This window comes from Polyodon spathula, chromosome 2, assembly GCF_017654505.1.
Source record: "Polyodon spathula isolate WHYD16114869_AA chromosome 2, ASM1765450v1, whole genome shotgun sequence".
Classification (NCBI taxonomy): domain Eukaryota; kingdom Metazoa; phylum Chordata; class Actinopteri; order Acipenseriformes; family Polyodontidae; genus Polyodon; species Polyodon spathula.
In genome coordinates, this window is record NC_054535.1 from 101,759,703 (window position 1) to 101,782,855 (window position 23,153).

The 23,153-nt window shown below is 40.9% G+C and overlaps 1 protein-coding gene across 1 annotated transcript in view; it reads left to right on the forward strand.

The window, feature by feature from the left end:
• The window catches only part of LOC121305806 (neuroendocrine convertase 1-like), a 37,978-nt gene extending 20,767 nt beyond the window's left edge, over window positions 1-17,211 (forward strand). Inside the window, exons 7-14 of the mRNA XM_041237500.1 lie at window positions 1,712-1,884; window positions 2,518-2,730; window positions 2,945-3,045; window positions 3,287-3,520; window positions 8,041-8,198; window positions 12,098-12,231; window positions 12,336-12,494; window positions 12,837-17,211. Of these exons, the coding sequence (XP_041093434.1) occupies window positions 1,712-1,884; window positions 2,518-2,730; window positions 2,945-3,045; window positions 3,287-3,520; window positions 8,041-8,198; window positions 12,098-12,231; window positions 12,336-12,494; window positions 12,837-13,190 (1,526 nt within the window). The 3' untranslated portion in view covers window positions 13,191-17,211. The remainder of the gene's footprint in view (window positions 1-1,711; window positions 1,885-2,517; window positions 2,731-2,944; window positions 3,046-3,286; window positions 3,521-8,040; window positions 8,199-12,097; window positions 12,232-12,335; window positions 12,495-12,836) is intronic.
• Window positions 17,212-23,153: the final 5,942 nt, after the last annotated feature.

Sequence of the window (23,153 nt, forward strand, 5' to 3'; positions counted from 1 at the left end):
AATTCCCTCCTACTTAGTCCTGGTTGTCAAAAATCTGATTAAAACAAGATTAACCTATTTTTTATTCAGATTTTATGATTGAGTGTTTGACATGAAGGGAGGTAGAAGTTCAGATTTATGAACGTGCAAGCACTCGGATATTTGAAGCAAATGTATTCCATGGTATGAAAAACATTCTGTGTGCTCAAGATCTTTATGTAGGAACCCCTAGTGCTTACATCTTTAGAGCTACTATACATGCACAGGTTTTTATTAGGAAATGTAGCTATTTGTGTGGTAAAAAGTAGAACAATATAATGAATAGTCTTCTATTTTCCAGGCTTGTGCTTGTAAAAAAAAATGTGCGGTACAGAGGAAGGAACGTTATATCAACTGGAGCTTAGCCAGGGTAGTACCAGAGGCAATGACAGAAATGATATCAGCACAGTCTATGAGAGGTAGGATCATCTGAGATCGTCACATTGATGTTTGGCTGTGAGACTAACCCTGACCCCATGTGCACACAGTGCATTTTCACTAACACTACAGTGTGTGTCAGCTTAGAGAGAGCTAGAGAGACACTATTCAAGCCAGTATAGAACGTGATAGCTAGAAATCCAAGCATTCCCAGCAAATGACCTGAGCAGTTTTACTAAGCAGTATCTTAATGTGGTTAACAGTCATCTCTAGACGTATGCTGTACCCTAGTGCAATAATGAATTAATAAGACAGCCTTTTCCGTGCTCACAAAGCGTGCTGTGTTTACTCTTGCTGCTGGGGTATTGGCGTTTCCTGGCAGGCAAGCTGCTTATTTTAATGGGGAAATTCAGAGCAGCAGAGCCATTTGGAGAAAGCTGTCTGGCTGAAAGTGGCTCAATTCTGTCCCTGGATCATTAGGTCCAATGAGCTTAACACCTGCTGTAAGCTCCCAGCCACTGTGTACTGAGCACAGCTTCAGCAAAGAGTCAGGGTTTAATCACCAAGCAATAAAAAAACACAGTGAAAGGTCCACAGTACATTAATAATATTAGTGATAATGGGCCATATTTTCCACTGGGCTATAATGATAAGGCGTGTCTTGTTTAATTTAAGGCCAGACAATCTCTGCATATCCAGACTTTCCGTAATTATGCCTGTTTCATTTTTTCCTTTTCCTGTTAAATTACTTACTAGCAATTTTTTTTTTTCTCTTTTTCTGGGATATATACGAAAGTAGTGCAGAAATAGTTACGTAAGAAATGAAAATCATAGCTTGCCTACACTATACGGGGTGTCTATTGTTACCTTCTATAACCAGGACAGTTTTTTTAAATGTTACGGTATCTGGTCATTTCATTTCACTAAATGGTTTCAATGTAAAATGAGTCATTATTTTATTTTGCTGGATTCCAGGAAAAAAAGTTAAAATGGTTTGTTTTATGGTCTTCTGTAGCCAAGATTGACAATTGATTCTTCTTCCTATACTGAAGAGCCCCTAATGACAAATTGACAGCAAGGGTGTTTGTTAAGAATTTTATTTAACGTGCCAGAGGGGCAGGCATGCAAGGGGACAGACTGTTGGAGGGTGACAGACTGAAAACACTTAAAATGTGCACAAACGTCATGGTTTGCATGCCTTATGTCCTTTCATCCAGTGTCCCACACAGACGTTTCAAAATGTTGAATGCATATGTTACATAAATGACCTGTGGCTTATTTGAGTCCCTCACCAAGTTCATGGTGTTTCAATCAGGGATTAGGATGCTGGACGGGATAGTGACAGACGCCATTGAGGCCAGCTCCATTGGGTTCCACCCAGATCATGTGGACATCTACAGTGCCAGCTGGGGGCCCAACGATGACGGCAAAACTGTGGAGGGGCCTGGGCGGCTCGCACAGAAGGCCTTTGAGTATGGCATTCAGAAGGTTAGTGGGAAACTGGATTCAATGATTACTGGATTGCAACACTTTATCCATGTCATCTGTATTTTCTTAATTATTTGAAATTCCTTTTGGGATGAGGGCTGTTCATTGTTCTGGGTCTAGGTGTTCATGGAGTTCATTGGTTGTGTTTGTGTTCTCTCTCACGGCACATGGATCCAGCCAGATGTTCAGCAGAAATGCAGGGTTGCATAAATACTCTGGTTATTACATTGTCCTCTAGTGCATGATAGAACATGATATTTCTCTATGAAAATGGTCTGTGGTTCCATTTAAAGTATTCTGTGATTTAAAGTGAGGTTAAACTATAAAAGTATATTCACTAAGTTAGGGCGAATGGAGTGCAAGGAAGGGATGAGCTATGAGGGAACGAGCCAGGGGGTTCTGAAACTCCTTTTCTCATTCCCAGCATTTCTTAATTTCCTAGTTTCTTGTAGACTCCCTTGTCTGAGATTCAGAGTTAACACTTGAGCAATCTACTATACATACTGTGCATGAAACATATTTTGCAATAAAAAGGAAATATACCTGACTGAGGGTTACTTTGCAGGTAAGTGGGTTTCGAAGGGGTTGTGTGTACTTTTGTAAATAAACATTTCTCTGTTTGTTATTCTGTAGGGCCGTGGTGGAAAAGGCTCCATCTTTGTGTGGGCGTCCGGGAACGGGGGCCGTCAGGGGGACAACTGTGACTGTGACGGCTACACAGACAGCCTCTACACCATCTCCATCAGCAGTGCTTCACAGCAGGGCCTGTCTCCCTGGTATGCAGAGAAGTGCTCCTCAACGCTGGCTACAGCCTACAGCAGTGGGGACTACACTGATCAGAGGATTGTGAGTCACATTCCAGTTCTCTGCTCTGTTTGAAATTCACTCTTCAGTCAATTCCACAGTCATTGCTCAAGCCTGGTTTACACAGTAAGAGCTTGCCTTATGAGAGCACTATTATATTTGTGTAGCATTGGGTTGCAGTGGTCCTTAAACTGCTGTACTGAGTCCACAGTTTGCAGTTCTTCTAAATGCATACTCTGCCATTATGTATTTCCAGACCAGTGCAGATCTTCACAATGAATGCACTGAGACCCACACCGGGACCTCTGCCTCGGCACCATTGGCTGCAGGGATTTTCGCCCTCGCTCTCGAACAAAAGTAAGACTCTTGTAGCTTTCAAGGCTATCTAAAACTTCATTATCTGGTTTTACAGATCCCAATTAGCCCTTATTTTAAACTACATGGCCAAATACACAAATACATTACAAAGTAATTCCAGTCAGTAATATTTTAATATTACGGGTATAGCATGCCTACCTGTTAAACTGCACCGTTCGAGGCAAGCGGTGAAGGTGCTTCCTTGCCTGACCCAACATAACCCACTCTGTTTGCCTGACAGCCCCAGTCTCACCTGGAGGGATCTGCAGCACTTGGTGGTCTGGACCTCGGAGTACGACCCTCTATCCAGCAATCAAGGCTGGAAGAAGAACGGGGCGGGGCTAATGGTCAACAGCAGGTTTGGGTTCGGCCTTCTCAATGCTAAAGCGCTGGTCGACCTGGCTGACCCCGAAGTCTGGAAGCACGTGCCAGAGAAGAAGCAGTGCATAGTCAAAGATGAGACCTTTGAACCCAGGTAAGTCCCTCTTAGTTTGTAGTTTGTATTTTAATTGATTTGTTGACTGTCCATGCTTAGCACAGTGTCTGCATAAACATATTGCATATACACTACCAATCTGGGACCCAGTACACGTTGGAGTGTAGGGTGTGAGAGACATCTATTGCACAGGGTAGACAATCTCTGGTCAAAAATGGATTTTGGGATTGTCATTAGAAATCATGGACATTCTGGGGCTCATCAACAAGTAAACAAATGAAGTTCCCAATATCCATTAACACTGTTCCTCCTGAAGGATTCACCCCAAATCCAGCGTTTAAAACACATCTGGGTACTCCTAACAGGAAGAAAGGGTTTTGCAGGGTGGATCAATCCTCAGTGCAAAATGTTACTGATTGTGCATTTGAATACTTTCTTTTTTTGTGGAATGTTGGTGTACTTGGAATGCCATGCCAGTGTTCCTAAATGTGCTCTTCTCAGATAAAATCCCTCCTCACAGAGATAGGGGAGAAAGATTTAAAAGCTAGAAACAGTAGTACAGTATTTAGCAGACCCTTCTCTCTGTCTAAGAGGAATAAGCCGTGGCCATTTGGCGTAGTCAGTTATTTGAAACTGAGTCACTTTTACAGGTTCTAATCCAGCTCGGGTCATGTGGAATAGATTATACCTCAGCAGACAGGTCACTTCATTAAAGCCATGGCATAAGTCATTTAGCATTCTTTGACCTAGGACTGGATTGCAAGGATGCTCCTTGAGGTCAGGACTGATATGGATAGGACCCACCCACTTTGTGCTGGTGTTACTTAGAATGAAAGTAATATTTCTCATGTCTGGATAACCCCTCTGCCATATTAAAATGATTCTTTCAGTTGTAAGAAAACGCAATTAACTAATCTCTACTCCTGACTTGTATAGGCTCAGTCCCAGATTGCTATGCTTGCTATGAGTGTAGATGCAGTTTGAATGCGGATGCAGTTTGAGTGTGGATGCTGTTTGGGTGCGGATGCTGTTTGAGTGCGGATGCTGTTTGAGTGTTATGCTGTTTGGGTGCGGATGCTGTTTGAGTGCGGATGCTGTTTGGGTGCGGATGCTGTTTGAGTGTTATGCTGTTTGAGTGCGGATGCTGTTTGAGTGCGGATGCTGTTTGAGTGCGGATGCTGTTTGAGTGCGGATGCTGTTTGAGTGCGGATGCTGTTTGGGTGCGGATGCTGTTTGGGTGCGGATGCTGTTTGAGTGTGGATGCTGTTTGAGTGTGGATGCTGTTTGAGTGTGGATGCTGTTTGGGTGTGGATGCTGTTTGGGTGTGGATGCTGTTTGAGTGTGGATGCTGTTTGGGTGCGGATGCTGTTTGAGTGTGGATGCTGTTTGGGTGTGGATGCTGTTTGGGTGTGGATGCTGTTTGGAGTGTGGATGCTGTTTGGGTGCGGATGCTGTTTGGGTGCGGATGCTGTTTGGGTGCGGATGCTGTTTGGGTGCGGATGCTGTTTGGGTGCGGATGCTGTTTGAGTGCTGTTTGAGGTTATGCTGTTTGGGTGCGGATGCTGTTTGGGTGCGGATGCTGTTTGAGTGCGGATGCTGTTTGGGTGCGGATGCTGTTTGAGTGCGGATGCTGTTTGAGTGCGGATGCTGTTTGAGTGCGGATGCTGTTTGAGTGTTATGCTGTTTGGGTGCGGATGCTGTTTGGGTGCGGATGCTGTTTGGGTGCGGATGCTGTTTGGGTGCGGATGCTGTTTGGGTGCGGATGCTGTTTGGGTGCGGATGCTGTTTGGGTGCGGATGCTGTTTGGGTGCGGATGCTGTTTGGGTGCGGATGCTGTTTGGGTGCGGATGCTGTTTGGGTGCGGATGCTGTTTGGGTGCGGATGCTGTTTGGGTGCGGATGCTGTTTGGGTGCGGATGCTGTTTGGGTGCGGATGCTGTTTGGGTGCGGATGCTGTTTGAGTGCGGATGCTGTTTGAGTGCGGATGCTGTTTGAGTGCGGATGCTGTTTGAGTGTTATGCTGTTTGGGTGCGGATGCTGTTTGAGTGCGGATGCTGTTTGGGTGCGGATGCTGTTTGGGTGCGGATGCTGTTTGGGTGCGGATGCTGTTTGGGTGCGGATGCTGTTTGGGTGCGGATGCTGTTTGGGTGCGGATGCTGTTTGAGTGCGGATGCTGTTTGGGTGCGGATGCTGTTTGGGTGCGGATGCTGTTTGGGTGCGGATGCTGTTTGGGTGCGGATGCTGTTTGGGTGTTATGCTGTTTGGGTGCGGATGCTGTTTGAGTGCGGATGCTGTTTGGGTGCGGATGCTGTTTGGGTGCGGATGCTGTTTGGGTGCGGATGCTGTTTGAGTGCGGATGCTGTTTGAGTGCGGATGCTGTTTGGGTGCGGATGCTGTTTGAGTGCGGATGCTGTTTGGGTGCGGATGCTGTTTGGGTGCGGATGCTGTTTGGATGTGGATGCTGTTTGAGTGTTATGCTGTTTGGGTGTGGATGCTGTTTGGGTGTGGTTACCTTCAGGGGCTGACATGACTGTTCTTTTCCACAGCCTGCAGGCTACACATACCTAACTCCCTCCCCCCAAATGCAAACACATTCTCAGCACACAGGACCACCCCAAACTGGATCTACAAAGCAGAGGATTACACATTAATAATTGTAACAATGTGCTTTCAAACATGTACACACAAGTTATACAAAGTAAATGTTATATAGAAAATGAAGCTTATTGCAACAGTAGTTTTGCTTGCAAATTGATACCACCCTTGTAGTTACTGTATGCTGCAAACCCAGCCTAAATAAGAACCTCACTCCCATCACTAACTGACTGGTACAGTATTTACCAACCACTGTTGCCCAGAGCGCTTGGTAGGTCAGAAATTAATAATTCAATAATTAAAGTGTGATCATTAATGTCACTACGTTTGTTTGCATTGGTTTATTTCCAAGAGACCCACTGGTTTGTTTAGTAATTCAATATACAAAAATAGATTTCATTTCCAGCCATCTGTTTAATAGTTTTTATGGATTAACCCCAAACATGTACCTTTAAACAAGAAGCGGGTTTATTGAGAAAAAGTTGAGAAGTTGTTTTTGAGGAAAAAGCTTCTCTACAGAATAAATATAATAATTTTTTGATGTTCTGTTTGTTATGTGGTGTAATATTCCTGTCCATGTTTTTTCCATTATAAATGGGTTGTTATTTTTGCAGAATTCTGTTCTGTTTTGGTACAGCTAGGATATGGAATTGTACACTTTTGAACACAGACGGATTGACTTGGGTGACAGTTTCCTGTGTTCATGTGGACTAAGACATGTTCCTAGACAACCAGAACACGTTTTGCATAGCCATAACTAAGGTTCTATTGTTTTCATGGCTATCGTGGATTACAGGATTATACACTACCTGTCTCATTTAGGAGCCTGGCATAAAGCTGCATGGTTTCTTTAAAATATCTTCAGCAAAAAAAGACACCAGCTGAATTACAGATCAGAAGTATTTTTGTTAAAGATCACTCTGTCCAAGACAAGAAGAGGACATTTCACGTGGCGGGTGACTTTTTTTAAATTTATTTAATGATGTTTGTGCACATTTTAAGTGTTTTCAGTCTGTCACCCTCCAGCAGTCTGTCCCCTTGCATGCCTGCCCCTCTGGCACGTTTTTATAAGTTTTATAAATTATTGAAAATAGAAAGTCATAAAAAGGTGAACTAAAAATAACATATTCTGGAATTTAGCATTTACTGTTGTTCAAGTCAGTGTTTGAGAACACATGCTGTATAACACGTGTAAAGAGAAACATTTGATTTTTAATCTGACACGCAATTTTTTTCAGTTTTAATAAATGTTCTGTTTAATCGTGAAATATCTATTTTTAGAGCGCAGTGTTATGTAAAATACGCAATTTTTTACCGTGAAAAAAATACAGCCTTGGCCACATTGACACCAGAACCTGTTAACATTTCGATTGCAATTCTACTAGATTATTCATTAACTAGCCACTGAAGCAGCTGACGTCCAATACAGGCTCTCAGTCAGTAATAACTGCTCAGAGGTCCTCTATACATTAGAGTAAAACTTACATTATTATAACTAATTGCAATACCTGTGGATACCAGGACAGGTTAACAAGCTGTTCAGATAACAGAGGTGCTTGGATAATCAGGGTACAGATAATTAAAGTTTTACTGTACTTAAAAGAATGTGATTGTCAATGACGTTAATGGATGTTAATTGTAAGTAGTACAGAAAAGGTATTTGTTGACTGATTGACTCTTGCAACAGTTGCTACTAAAAGATCTTTTATGTTTGTGTGTGTGTGTGTGTGTGTGTGTGTGTGTGCGTGTGTCTCAATGCCCTACCTCTTGACACAATGCCCATTTGTAATATGTAACATACTTCATGGCTAAAATGCATCTTAAACCTTTTTGAATTATCACCACATGGCTTCTAACTTGAATCCTGAGGAAATCTGGACATTCACAGGAAGAGATTAACCCAAATGCTTTAAGCGTCTTTTGTCATAATATGTTTATTTATTTATTTATTTATTTATTTTGCAGGACTTTGAAAGCTGCTGGCGAAGTCATCATCGAAATCCCCACGAAAGGTTGTGCTGGCCAAGAAAATGTCATTAAATCCCTGGAGCATGTTCAGCTAGAGTCCAGCATTGAATACACTCGGAGAGGAGACCTTCGAATTACTCTGACATCCCCTTCAGGTAATGGGCATTGCTCTGTTGCCATGGTGATGGTTGCTACATAATGCATTAATACATTCAATAACCTTGTTTATGGCTGTGTCCACACTATGCCTTTAAACCATATTAGTTGCCTTTAAATAATTAGTTGCCTTAAAAGTACTAAATGTGGTTTGTGTCTACACTACACAACGTTTAATACCAGACTCAAGACCACCTCAGGGTTAGTCTCGAGTCCGGTTCTAAATTACATCACATCAGTTAGTGTAGTTTGTCAGAAGTGTGGACGCTGTAATACCAAATTTTTTGTGCATTTTCCAATATCTGATATGAATTGGCGCATGAACATTACAAATACAGTCTTCAGAACAGGCATCTGAAGGAGTTGAGAACGACTCTCAATACTGCTGTACCCTATACAATTTCTGAGGCTTGTTGTAAAATGTTGGATCGTGGAATGACGTGATCAGATGCTTAATTCAAGGCACATTGATATCTGGAGTGATGAAATCGGTCAAGGAGAACTTCAGAGTTCAAAACAAAACGTACACATTATGATAAAATGTACCTTGTGTTTTTAAGAAACAACGTTCATGCCAAGAAGCCCTATGTCTTCTGTGGGCACGTGCTCCGTATTTGCAAGGTTGTAAACAGATAGCGTATGGTGGGATAACTGCACATTAAGTCCCACAGTCCATTGCACTGCTAGGACTGTTACCGGACTATTTTAATAGTGGTTGTATGCAGTAAGCCTGACTAAACACGAAATGGTACTTTGGTGTGGACGCTTCGAGCTGGATTAATATAATGTTTTTGAGTATGGTTCGAGATCTAGTTAAGTAGTGTGGACAGGACATAAGTTTGCTGGTTAAGCCATTAGCCTTCAACAAGTTTGACATACTGCCCACCCCCCCAAGTATCCAAGATTTCCATTACATGAGAGTAGATGTTGAACTTTATTCTGATTTGAACTCGGCTCTCGCCAAGATAAGCACCAACTAAGACATAGCTTTGCAGTAAACTAATGTGATCCATCTGCATCTCCATCCATTTGCGTTGTTTTCCATCTGATGATGTAGATATCCTTCTGTCTGGTGTTGATTGCTGAAGTGTAATGCTGGCTCCAGGGATCAGCTCATTTTGCCTCCCCAGAGCATCAGCACACACAACGGCTGCGATGCTGGCTCTGGGGATCAACCCAGTGCGGTCTCCCCAACGCATCAGCATGACAACCGTCTGGATTGAGCTAAGTAGGGTACATCTCTGTGGTCTTCAAGTCGGCACCTTCCATCCTCTGTGTTTCGTTGACTAGTCTGACACCTCAAGAGGGCTCAACAGTAATTCTGGCGTCCAAGCAGCACCCCTCTCCACCACCCACTCAGCCCAGGCCAACTTACTTACCTGTACATGAGCGTTGCTTTCTTTCTGTTGTGCTTGAGATCCCCATCCAGAATCTTTCCGTCTCAACCACAGCCAGTTGCTGCTCCTTTCTGCTGCTTCAGATAAGTTCTTCACTGTGCAACGCAGCTCTTGGCCACTGAACCAGACATCTTTGAGAAACCGGGTTGTAGAGTGTGCCACAAATACTGGACAACCCACCTCCACTGGGTAAACTCGGACTCTCCATACTCGCTGTTCCACTTCAGCAGCTAGTTGAGCATACCGAAGTTTCATCCTGTCATACGTCTCATCCACAGCATTTTCCCATGGCACTGTTAACTCTACCAGATGAACAAGGCATGCTGATCCAGACCACAAGACAATGTCTGGTCGAAGGTTAGTGGTGGCAATCTCAGGTGGAATAAGCCGTTCACCAACATCTGCCAGCATCTTCCAGTCTCTAGCAGCTTCCAGTTGTCCTGAGCGAGGCTTGGTTTTAACACCTTTTCTTGGTGGTTGCTTTCCTGGACGGAGGAATATTGTCTTTTGTGTGTAATGCTTTGATGGAACTGGTAGCAACTTATTGGTCACGCTGTGCTTGTCTTCCAATGCCAAGGCCAAAAATTGCAGCACCTGGTCATGGCGCCAAGTAAACCATCCTTGGCTAAGACCCACCTTACATCCTGTCAAAGTGTGCCTTAATGTTGCAGGTGATGAACACAAAGGACATGAGGGATCCTCACCCACCCAGAGGTTTAGGTTCTGTGGTGATGGGAGAACATCATATGCTGATCTGATGAGGAAACTGATCCTGCTCTGTTCCGTTGTCCATAGGTCTTGCTAGCTGATCTTGTGTTCTTCCATACTCTCCCATCTCATCCATTCTCCCTGTTTGGCCTGGGAAATGGCCTTTACACACCTGATCCTCTCCTCCTGCTTTTGCACCTCATTGACGACCAGCTTCCTCCGTTGATCCGGGGTTGCCTTATGCCATGTAGGAGAAGCTGAACTGAGACCAAAACCTCCTTTTCCATGCTGAACTTGCCCCATAATATCTCCGATTCAAAGGGCAGCCTTAGCATCTTCCACAGCTTTCTTTGCCGTCCATTTTCTTCCAGTTTTCAACACAGGTGCTGCCTCCCTTATGCATTTGGTTAGAGCAGAGATTGGTAGCTGCAGTATTCCTTTACCATAAAGTCCCACTCTGCTGAGGCAGTGTGGAACTCCCAAACATTTCCTGACATATGACCTGATTAAAGCTTCCAGCTTCTCAACTGTTGTCAAGGAAACCTCGTACATAGTCAGTGGCCACAGCAGTCTTCGCAGTAGACCAAACTGAAAGCACCAGAGTTTCAGTTTGCCTGGTAAAGTGTTGCTGTTTATGCTCTTCAACCCTTCCACTGCTTGTTGTCTAACTTCTCCCACACAAACTGTGTCCTTTAGATCTCCATCATACCATCTCCCTTGACTTTTCATTGGCTTCTCATACACATTTGGTATTGCCTCATCGTTAATGTAGAACCTTTTATCTACTACTTTACATCTAATTATAGAAATGCTCCTTGATTTATTGGGCTTGAATTGCATACGTGCCCATTCAGTTTTATTGGTTAGTTTGTCCAATAACCGATTAGTGCAGGCTACTGTTGTAGTCGTCGTTGTCATGTCATCCATGTATGCTCAAATTGGTGGTAGTCACATTCCAGAAGCCAAGCGCTCTCCTCCCACTACCCATTTTGATGGCCTTATAATTACTTCCATTGCCATGGTAAAAGCCAGTGGAGAAATGATACTTCCTGTCATTATTCCAACTTCTAGGCATTGCCATCTAGTACTGAATTATGAAGTTGAAAAACTAAATTGCAAATCTACAAAGTAGGCTTTCACTAAATTTATTATTGTCATCGGTACGTTGAAAAAATCAAATGCTGCCCAAAGAAGTTCATGTGGCACTGAACCATATGCATTATCCAAATCCTGGAATGTCACATGGAGCTCCGTCCTCTCTTTTTTGGTGAGATTGATGGCAAGTAATATAATGCCATCAATCTTACAAATCTACTGCATGTAGATGGATGACACTATGTGTTAGTTGCAGGAGTTTTTATTAGACCAGCGTGCATTGTCAAAGCCGGTGCAGGGAGCACTCTGGAGGTGTCTTTAATAGACAATTCCAGGGGTAAATGGGTTATTCGAATGATTTATTATTGAACACTTCATTAAGCTTCAGTTGTGGAGTTGAAGGTGCCCTCTACTGACTAGTCAAGCTTAATGCACAAAACGAGCATTGCCACAAAAAGTAAAGAATACATTATTTCAAATATTTCTTTAATGTTTTCACTTACTATGTAAGGGTGTTTGCTGGGTTCTGTTGATCCAAAATTGAGGTCAACATGTTCTATAAATCTGCCTTTAGCTTAAGTAGATGGGGGAGGCAGAAGTTAAAGGGTTTTTCAGTGTTTGAGTGTAAAGACGGTAGTCATGCAATGGGCTTTAAGCATATGCCTCCCTCTCATAAGCATCTGTTTTCCTTCTGCCAGGTACAAGCACAGTTCTGCTGGCAGAGAGGGAGAGGGACACCTCTTCCAATGGCTTCAAGAACTGGGACTTCATGTCAGTGCACACCTGGGGGGAGGACCCTACAGGGACCTGGACATTAAGCATTACCGATGTGGTGAGAGCAGGCGCTTTTTAAATGAATGCCCTTGCTTCAGATAACGAGGATAATGCAGAGCTGCAGAGGCGTAAAATTCAATTCCTTTTCCTTCTTTCCCAAAGTCAGGAAGAATGGAAAATGAGGGCAGGATTGTGAACTGGAAGCTGATCTTACATGGGACGTCCACGAAGCCGGATCACATGGAGAAGCCACGGGTTTACACCCCTTACAACACCGTGCAGAATGACAGGAGAGGAGTGGAGAAAATGGGCGACTCCCAGGTATGTTTTAAAGGACAACAATGGGAATGTTTGACATGGCTTCTATAGATTTTTCCTTTCTTGCTCTAACATTACTGTGATGAAATCACACATATTGATTAGATCAATATATAACTCATGCCAGGGTAATCCCCCTAGATTGCATCAACCACGTGGTGATCCCAGGATAACCACTGATAGGTGAAATCCAGTTTGATTCCTGGCTTGTAAAATGCTCTACAAAAATCCAGCTGTGGCTTATCTTGGAAAAGTGCAGGTTGAGACACAGTTCGATCAAATCAGCTCCTTATTTTCTCATGTGCCGTGCCTGGCTCTAACCACGGTGGTTCTGTTTGGCTTCAGGAGGATGCCACAGAAGACAGCGAGCCCTTGAAAGAGAAACACCGGGAGGACACAGCTGCCAATGCCAAGACAGAGGAGAGGGCACCTTCGGAAGCCCTGATGAGGCTGCTGCAGAACGCCTTCAACAAAAAGACTGCCCAAAGCGAGAGCCATAACAAAGAGCAGTTCCGCATCCCCTATCACAACTTCTACCAAGCGCTTGACAAACTAAACAAGTATTCCCAGCAGCAGGACTCCGAGGACAGCCTGTACAACGATTACAGCGACGCTTTTTACAACAACAAGCCCAACAGGTACAGGGATGATAGACTGCTGCAGGCCTTCTTTGACATCCTAGCCCAAGACAACCAATAGGCGTCCATGTGTTGAAAATAATCACCTGCCAGAGCTCCATTCAGGATTAATTCTGAGTTTTAGTTATTTAATATACAGTATCACCAAAAGAGAGTATTGGGCTGCATAGGTAGGGTCACACAGCAGATTCAATGTTCTGAATCTGGAGTGTGGAGTTGGCTCGTAGCCCATTATGTTTGAAATCTAATACAAAACTAAACTGGCTGTCAGTAACTTACAGAAAGTACTTCATTGTGTTCCTGACAAGGCTACAGTTGTTTGTAGATTGTTTGTATTAAAATCAAGTGAATTTCATGAGGTAAAGTTTGATAAGGCTTGTTTTTCATTTTTCAATACAAAACATTTGCCAATTAGAAATGTAATGCTGTTTACTGAACCAGCAGAAAAGGGAGGTCATTAAAAAAACAGGAACTGCCACACGTGCTGATTTATATTTGAATTCATATTAAGCAAATATCAAAAGAAGCAGCTTCAAAAATCATTTTTCTCTAAAGGCAGATTTAGAGAAAAATGATAACTTAGTATCAGAACAACGGAACTCAGAACCACTCAGAATTACCACATACACCACAAGATAGGCATTGCTTGCTCTTATTAATCAGTTTATTAAATCTTTGTAAAGACAGATAGGCCATCCTTGCAGGCATTTTTAACACTCACTAGCATATCAGAGTTTTAGAGTACAGTAAATACCTACTGGACATGAAAATTCCCTCACAATAGACTCCGACCGCACCTGAAAGAAAAAGATATCTCCCGGGTTTTTATGTGAGCCATTGGTAGACAATTGGGTTTTTCTAACCTTGTCTAATGCTATACCTGCATCCTTATATCATTACCTAAGTGTGTAGCTGCGTAGCAGTAGTTCCAGTGTGTGCTTGAATGCACAGACGCGGGGGTTATAATTACCTGAATCAGGATGTAGTTACGCTGCCTCACAATTCAATTAAGTGAAAGTCATTGTTGCAGAATGTAATTACAGGACGGCGTGATTTCATTATGTGATTTCTTCGGAAGTACAGTTAGGTGATTGTGTCAATGAAAGTGGTACGTAAGATACTGTACCTCTGGAGCTGTGTAGGTACCAAATCTCTGTACAAAATACACATTCAAATGTGGTGGTATAGAAAATAAGTCATATTTATGATTTTCCAATAATATAAATCCCTGATCTTACTCTGTCTTTCCTGGTGTGCTGTGAAGATATACATTATTTTGATTTCCACCGCAGGTTCATTCATTTTACATTATGTTTAATGGGGTAGCTTACTGTCACAACTCACATGGGCTCTAAAAAAAATCAAATTCTTTACTCTAATTAGTGGATTGTCACTGTGTCTCAGTTTTTTCTTCTTTTGAAGATCTTTTGGTTCTTTGCTCATAGTTTTTATTTTAATTTGAACTATGCAGATGCTAGACAATGCTAGAGATGAAAACTCCCATATGCTTCCTGGGTTCTTAATTGATTCACATGTTGTGGATTGAACTCAATATAAAGGTCTCGCTGCAATCAAATCATGCGACATGCGTGATTGCAGTTTATCTACAGTGAAATATGTGCGGATCCTGAGTTAACATAAAAAACACAATTTAAAGACTCTCGGCACAAAAACGGCAGACCAGTGGCAATGTAAATAAAGCTAATAAGAGGTGACAAAGTACTGGTTAGCACTCTTTTTAACTAGTGTTCCTTCTTCCAAATGTGAGTTGTCTAATATGTATACACTTGTTGTTTATTGTCTTTGATAATGTTTGTATAATTATTTGCAAAACAACTAAATTCATATTGACCTTAAACCGCACAAATACTTTTTTGAGAAGCTCCAAAACTTTTTCAGGAGTTGAGAGAAGTTTGACACCTTATTTGATAGAATCAAGATAGGGATTAATTGTTAATTCCATAACGATACAGCCTCCTGGTAGTTTCAACTTTATCATCTCCCATTATAATCTCATTTAAGACAACTCAGCTTGCTGGTGCGATTACTGCTGGAAGCTGCTGCCTGATTAAACAACAAATATATATGAATGTAGAACTTTATTTTAGGGTTAGGGCCTGGTGTTCTAAAGCTGGTAAATGTACAGCAGTTACTATTCAATCTATAAATATAAAATCCTTTGACAAGTATAACATATATTGTATACATGACCTTGCTTATCCGAAATGCCATTTAACAGAGTATTGATTGTTCTGAGAACATTGCTGTTATAGTGTTGAGTCCAATGTAACTGCTATGAAGTTATTGTACTGTATTTTGAAGTGTATACTCAATGTCATTTAACAAGAAAGAGATTAGGTCCTTAGTTGGTTTCAAGATCCTAAAACAATGACCATTTTATGTGGGCAGGCTCTGTATCCTGGGACAGACCTGTGGCAGGTAAATATTTTCAACCCGTAAACTTGATGTATTGTGTAGAGTATTTTTATTGTTGTCTTAGTGCCTCCTGTGATTTTTCTGTGAAAAAACAAATGTGAATGCATAAAAATCTTCTAAATGATATTTTCAAAATATATTTTCTTTACTTATTTATAGTACTGTATACCTGAAACAAACAGCTCAACCTTATGAAAAACAAAAAAACAAACCAAAAAAAGCATATATACAGTATATCTTCCAATTCCTAAGCAAGCATCCTCCAATAAAATGTTGTGGGTTTTTTTTTTTAAATAAGGATGCTGTGTTGTTTGAACATCTTAGTGGTTTTGATTTTTTTTTTTTTTAAGTACTGTATGTGATGTTAACATTCCCAGTTCTTTCTGATTTAGTATGATCTGTCTCTTAAGTCTAATACAGCACGTGAGATATGTTGCAGAATCCAGACTGTGTGGTCTTACATATTCTATTATAGGGAATGCACAGAGAATACAACAACTGTACATGCTGAATGCATCACGCATCCATTGGTTAAGAAGTCTTATTTTCCAAAAAGCACGCATCATTTAAAGTATTTGTAATGAACAGAAACATGCAGTTTTGAAAGAAATGCGTCATGGCAAACATGCATGTTCATTTTATACATAATATCTGGAACTACATTAAGTTAAGGAAAGCTCTCCAACTGAAAGCCTTACTCGCTGGAAATCTATTTTCCTTGCGCTTCCTTGGTATTTTCACCTCAGCAGTGTGTTCAGAGTCACAGCATGTTACTGGTTGAAAGCATGTCAGCGAATAAAGGAAGCAGCCGCTTCATGACAGAAGTAGCTGTTGAACGTGAGATGGGCCAAAGCAGGTTGCTTGACCTCTTACTGTACATCAATATATTTCATCCATGTATTTTTTTTGTTTGAAAGCCTTTGAAACAAGCTTTACCATCATACTCACATAATTTACCATCAACGACATTGAGATCAAAACAGCAAAATGGTATTTTTGAAGACTTCAGACACGTTTCCAGTTCCCACTATTGGAGGCAATAACCACACAGGAACCTCTTTCTCCATTGCATGGGGTTCTGTATCATCAGTCACAAATGGTACAAAACTCCTCCACACAAATAGGTTCACATGAGCTGAAATGCCCCTTTCATAATCTCCAGAATGCATGCTCTTCAGCAGGTTTCCCAAAAACCACATGAGGTAGACTACAGCACCTGGGAAACGTGTTCTGCAGCTGTCTGTGCTATGTTGAGGTGCAGAAATATTCCATTGCTAATGATACTATTCTAATGTGTGTTATATAATACAAGTCCAAACTGACAATGATTAACTGTAAGTGTGTACTTTCATTTAGTTCTCCTGTATTGTATGCCCGTTTATTATGAAACCACAGGCTTTGATACCTAGAGTTAAATACAGTATAACAAAACCTGATTCTATCATGTGTAATAGGTCATTGAATCAAGTTCATGTGAATAATTCTGCTTTAAAACAGTGGTTATTTTATTACAGATGCATGCCTCAGGGGGAAGGCAGCACCAGTAACCCACTGCTGTCCCTCTCATCAGGAAGCATTATCAATTCACAGCTGTGATAGATCTCTCCCTGGGCATTGCACGGTGCCTCTCTTAAGGATTGTTACCTCATGAGCAGCTACTGTGATCCCCTATCCAAAGAGAACGGTGTTGAACATGAATAAAAACAAATATCACTGCAGCCTGCAGTTCTACTGAAACAGCAATACCTGCATGGAGTTACTCTGTACGGATTAAACTAAGATAAATAAGCACCCACAGATAAAACATGTACAGCTTTTGTTTTTATCTACTATGAGCTTCATAAATTGTAAATTATTTTCATGAGGGGCTCCAGACTATTTATAAAGCAATACAAACCAACAGCATGCACGACTGTACATTACTTACAGCCCCTCCCTATACAATGCAATACAATGTAAATAATACAACACCTAGTGCTTCTGTATATGGTAGCATGCAATACCACCTCAATCCAGGACCCAATACATTTCTCTCTCAACTACTGCTTTATCTTTAATTTTAAAAAAATTGCTGATGCACAGCACCAACACTAATTACAGAAAAAATGATTTATAGAGCGAATGGGGGTGGGGATGTTATTGTCCATTTGGAAAGAGGAGACGATTCTCTATTCAGAGCTAGCAAGCTATTTAGTAAAACAGGAGTCCGAGTGAGGAGAAACGGGCAATACAATATCGATCCCTAGTCTTGGAAATCATTTGTTCTTTTCATAATTTATGTGGGTCCTGTATATTTCTCTTAAATCAATGTCAAAATCAATTGAACCATAACTGCCTGAAGTCAGGCATCTGAAATTGTTCATTATTTTATTTCTTTCCTATTTCTATAATTCTGTCAATGAGGAATCCATTGAGGAGCTCGGACTCAACATGCATCTTGTGTACACCTTGGCTCTGTTGTCCAAGTAAATACGTTTCTGATCAAGGTTTTCTTGCTATGAACAAGTAGGCAAGAGGGAAGGTCTATAATGTCATTATGAGCGAGTCATTTGCTGTGTGGGAGGAAAAGGTCATAAAGACAAAGCAATTGAAGGATTACTTTAACAAGCTGGGGAAGCCAGTCCCTGTGTGGCCCAGGCCGTCTGGAAGACAGATTTCTGACACATAAATTACATAAAGGAAACACTTATACTGAGCACACAGGACCTGAAGCAAATCAAGTTTTGTGTCTTAAATCAATGGGAGAAGACAAGGAGGTTGTCACCATAGACACTGTGCAATTCAAGGATAGTTTTTCCTAGTTCTGAAGTAAGACTTGTGTTCTGAATTAAGTTTCTGAATCTAAGAAGCTAGTATTGTATATAACAATTTTTATTAATATTTTTTTTTAGTAGTAGCCAATTGTTTTAATCATTTTCTCCCCAGTTTGGAATCACCAATTATTTTTCACGGCTACCAACCCCACACTGACTTGGGAGGGGCAAAGTCAAACAGGTGCTGTCAACCGAAGCGTGTGCCATCAGCCGACCGCTTCTTTACACACTGCAGGCCTACCATGCAGCAGCAGCCTCAGAGGATAATGCAGCTCTAGCACCCAGCCAAACTCAGGGGTCGCTGGTGCGCAGTAAGCCCAGGACACCCTGGGCATTTATACAGGTATTATATTTGGATATATTTGGAATAATTTTAAAATATTTACGATATTTAAGCAAAATATTAAGCTATATGATACACAATCCTTAGTGTTTAAACATAGGCCTGCCATTTTATGACGGAAACTCAAAATATGGGGCTTTATGTGGGGACCATGCATCAGGAAATTTACATGGCAATATTTCCTTAAACTAATCTGTTGAACAGTTCCCCTTTCTGTAAACCAGTGATAAGGTCAATCAAACAGAAATGTTAATTTATGTTAGTTTAATCGTTGAAACTCTAGCCAAATGAACCAAAAAATCCTAATCTTAATATTTTTTATTTATTTCTTTGCTCGACAAGGAATTCAAAAATGTAAAACAAAATACACTTCTTATTGCTTCTTACAAAAAAAAAAAAAATCCAGCACATTCCCAACCAAGGCATGAACCCCTTGCGCAATACCCAAGCAACAATCTACTAGAAAGCTTACATGCTCAGGTTATGTGCAGGACTCCTGGAGCTCCAGACGTTCCCAGGTGTTTTTTCAGCAGTCAAACCGGGACCCTGCTCTCGGCGCGGGTTTTCTTTTCATTCGGTGGAATTTAATAGAAGGAATGCAGTGAGGCTGTCGTGACTCAGACAAGTGGGGAATTGAATGGAACGCAAATACAAAAAGCACGGTGTTTGAAAACAGATTCCATACTAAAATAAAACGCAACAGCTGGAGCTTTAGCCCACAGATCATCAAGGATTGAAAAAAGTTTTTTTTTTTTTTTTTTTTTTTTTTTTTAAATCAATAAATCTGAAAAAGCTGACGTTTAAGAATTTAAAAAAAAATTTGTCAGCAGATGGAAATGTTAATTAGGTCCCATTTTTTATACTAACAATATTCATAACGTCCCATTTGGGAACTGAAACTGAAATTTGGATTATGTCCTTTTTAGACCCAGGTTTAGGTATTTCTTCCTATTATTTGTTGCATGTATTAGCCCTGATTTGGATTACTGTAGGATTAATTTGGTGTTTTTTTATTTATTTTTTATTTATGACGTTATCCAGGTAATATTTAAAACAGTAGTGCACTGAGCACGCACACAAACCATGTTCTTTACATACCTTACTACCGGTATGCACTATCATTTGACAAGTATGGTCCAGAGAAGGTCCAGAAAAGACCTGGTCTTTTTTCAACCCATGCCATCCATTCCTAATTAGAAGTAATTTAGCCTCTGTCCATGTATTAATTAGTCAGTTGTTTATAGAACGTTTACACTCTGGCTGATACATGGACTGCGCATGTGTTCATTGTTTTCCATAGTAATAACATTTAGGAATATGTTTTTAAAACTATACCTAATCATTGGTATGTGTAAACGCCTTTATGGGATGGAGCCAAGCCATTGTTTTAGAGCTACTGTATTAGCCCTGAAAACCACAAGGTGGTGCAAGAACCATGTTATTATATTTGTAGGCTTGCATTCAACTTTTGGAAGAGATTGTAAGTCTTTTGTAAAAATAATAGTACTAAAACTAATAAAAACAAACCAAGAAAAAAAAAAAAAAAATCCAAACCCTTAATATATTTGATTGATTTATAGTTAATTGATTGTTGGTGAATTCTCCAGGTCTGTCTATAGCTAAAAAATGAAAAGTCACATGAGTGGTGGGGGAATGAGCAACGGTCCTGTGGTAGGAACTGAACACAAGGTTCTTATCACACTCAAACCCAGCAGGCATCCAGGGGTAGTGCTGGTGCATTGGTCAGCTCTAAACTTCATTATTTTGGTGCATGCTGACTTTGGAACACTAAACATGAAGCATCATGTCAGTAAAGTTCAAGCCATTGTTAGTGTGACCAACTGTATGGTGAGCTTAAGTAATACTGTTTCAAAACAACAATAGGGAAATGTTTGTCATTGACATTAGACATGGAGGAATGCAGTACAGACAAAAACATAGCGCCACAGTGCTTTCATTATTGTAACATTTCCAGTTCTTAGAAAAGGGGTGTAGCTATGCAAACCTTAATTTAGGTTATAACTGAACAGGCAGGGTCCAGCCCAGCTCTGGTACTTTAGACCACATCGCAAGCCCTCTCTGTGTTTAAGTTGTTGAAACTGCAGAGTCATGTTTTAATGGTGCTGCACTGCTCTGAATTGCCGAGTCATAGCTAGCAGGACAGCTGCTGTACATTCCTCCCCTGGAGGCCTCCACCCTCACCATGACTTCACAAGTTTTCCATAGCTCAGGTTTCGTTCCTTTCCATAAAGAGATAAACATGCAGCATACCTTTAAAATGTATGAGGTAGAGCTCCCGGCAGCATGCATGGGAACATCTTTCCAGCCATCGAACTTAGACATTTTACCAAGCTAATAAACCCTGGGGTCAGGGTCCCAGGCTGGCCAGTAGAGATTGCTGAAATGTGAACTGAAGGTCATAACCCTAGACCATTTAAATCCCACTTCCTGTGAATCCGCAGCCAAGACTGACAGCTAAGCACGACTAGGATTCGCACCAGCAAACTCCTGTACTCACAGGCTCGCCCCTTCACTGGGTGAGTGACTGGGACCCCAGTGCCGAAGGACTTCCCATTTAACTCAAAACAGTGAGGGTTAGAACTTTCTTCACCATCCTCTTCCATTGCTCTTGTAAGACTAGGTTTTTGATCAATCAATTTTTTGGGTGGAATAGAACTGGATTAATACATTTAGATCATTACAAAAGCCCCAGTGCATTTTAGAAATATGCAATTTTTTTAACTATCTCATTTTACATGCGAATTATTTTCTATAATGTTCATCAACTTGCACAGCAAACTACTAAAGATGAACGTCACCAACAACTGCCAAATAATACATTGTTATACAAAAAAGACAATGCTGAAAGACCTGCTAATGTCTTTAGTGTTTAAAGGGCGGGCAGGTGTGTGAAGCCAGCTAGTCCTAACCTTTGACCTGACTCAGACCTGCGTTAAACAAATATGACTAAAGGGCAGTTCTACATGAGAAAACATGGCATCCGGACATCCTTTCAAGGGAGACAAAAAGGCAAAGCTAAGCATTCTCTAGCACTCATTTGAATAGCTCAGTATTATATAAACTTGATTAATCGTATGTATCTTGGACCTGTCACAAAGACGGTCGGAGTGGGGGACGTCAGACCAGAAACAGAAACCCGGAAATAAACAGAGAGAGAGAGGTGGAGTTTGGTGGAGCTGAGCGAATGGTTTCGCTTAGCATTTAATAAACAGAACAGAAAATAAAAAGGTTGTAACAAACAAAAATACAGGACACGGCACTCGTCATCACCAAAACAAAAAGACAAACAAAATGAACTACACAGACAACCACGGTGAGCAGATATTTTACTTATTTACTTTACGTTATTACCTCCGTCTCCAATCCCGTTCTCCACTCACCAAACACACAACCCCGAGTGGGTGAAAACATGCAGCTTTTATGCAGCTGTACCGAGACTTGATTGCTAGTCAATCATTCAATTGGAGTTGCAGTACAAAAAATGTAGTCTGCCTGATAAACTGATAATTCAGTGATTAATGCGACATCGGACGACTGCAAAAAAATACGATTTTTCAAAATTGTATTTCATTGTTTTAATTCACCACCATACTAAAAGCAACACTCTTAAAGAAAACCATGTCTGATTTCAATCTTTAGTTTCCAACTTTGCGTTAGCTTGGTTATTTTGACAAACTTCAGCGCGATTCAATTGAGTCACAGAAAGAAAGCTGAAACAATATATCATGGCTAATTTGTCACAGAGGCTAATATAAACATGGGACCAAACCTTCTCTTTATACTTTGGGTCAAAGGGTCCTGCCAGAGAACAAATTAAAAAGAAAAAAGAAAGAACATGCTTTGGAAACCGTTATGTATAAACCGGACTCAGTTCTCTTTGAACTAATTAATAGCAGCTTCCTTTTTTGTAATAAATACAGTTACTGCGGTCTGTGTTTTATTATTATTAATCATGCTCCATTTACTGTGCTCTGCAGGACGGTCTTCCTATATTAATTCCTATTTCCTGTTATGGACCCCGAAAAATAATATGGTTATTGTCTTCTGACTAAAAAAAAAAAAATATTTCTTTGTTGGGTTATAAGAACTGAGGAAAGGACAGACCTGGCACCACAACAACAAACACAGAAGACTGATCTCACTTAATATAAACGAGGAAACAGTAAACAGCCGGGAATTACACAGCCACTAATAAGGTGATTATCTCAGCTTGCCAGTATTAACAGGTAATAGCAATTAGGTTAAACAACAACATGGCTCATGTAGTGTACATATCTATTAACATTGATTGCAAGGTATTTTACAGCTCTTTTTAGTAGAAAGATGCAAACACTGACAAATACAGTATTTGTAGAGCAATTGGTGCCAATGACATTTTCCTCTGTCCTTTTCAGAACAATCAGGTCATACA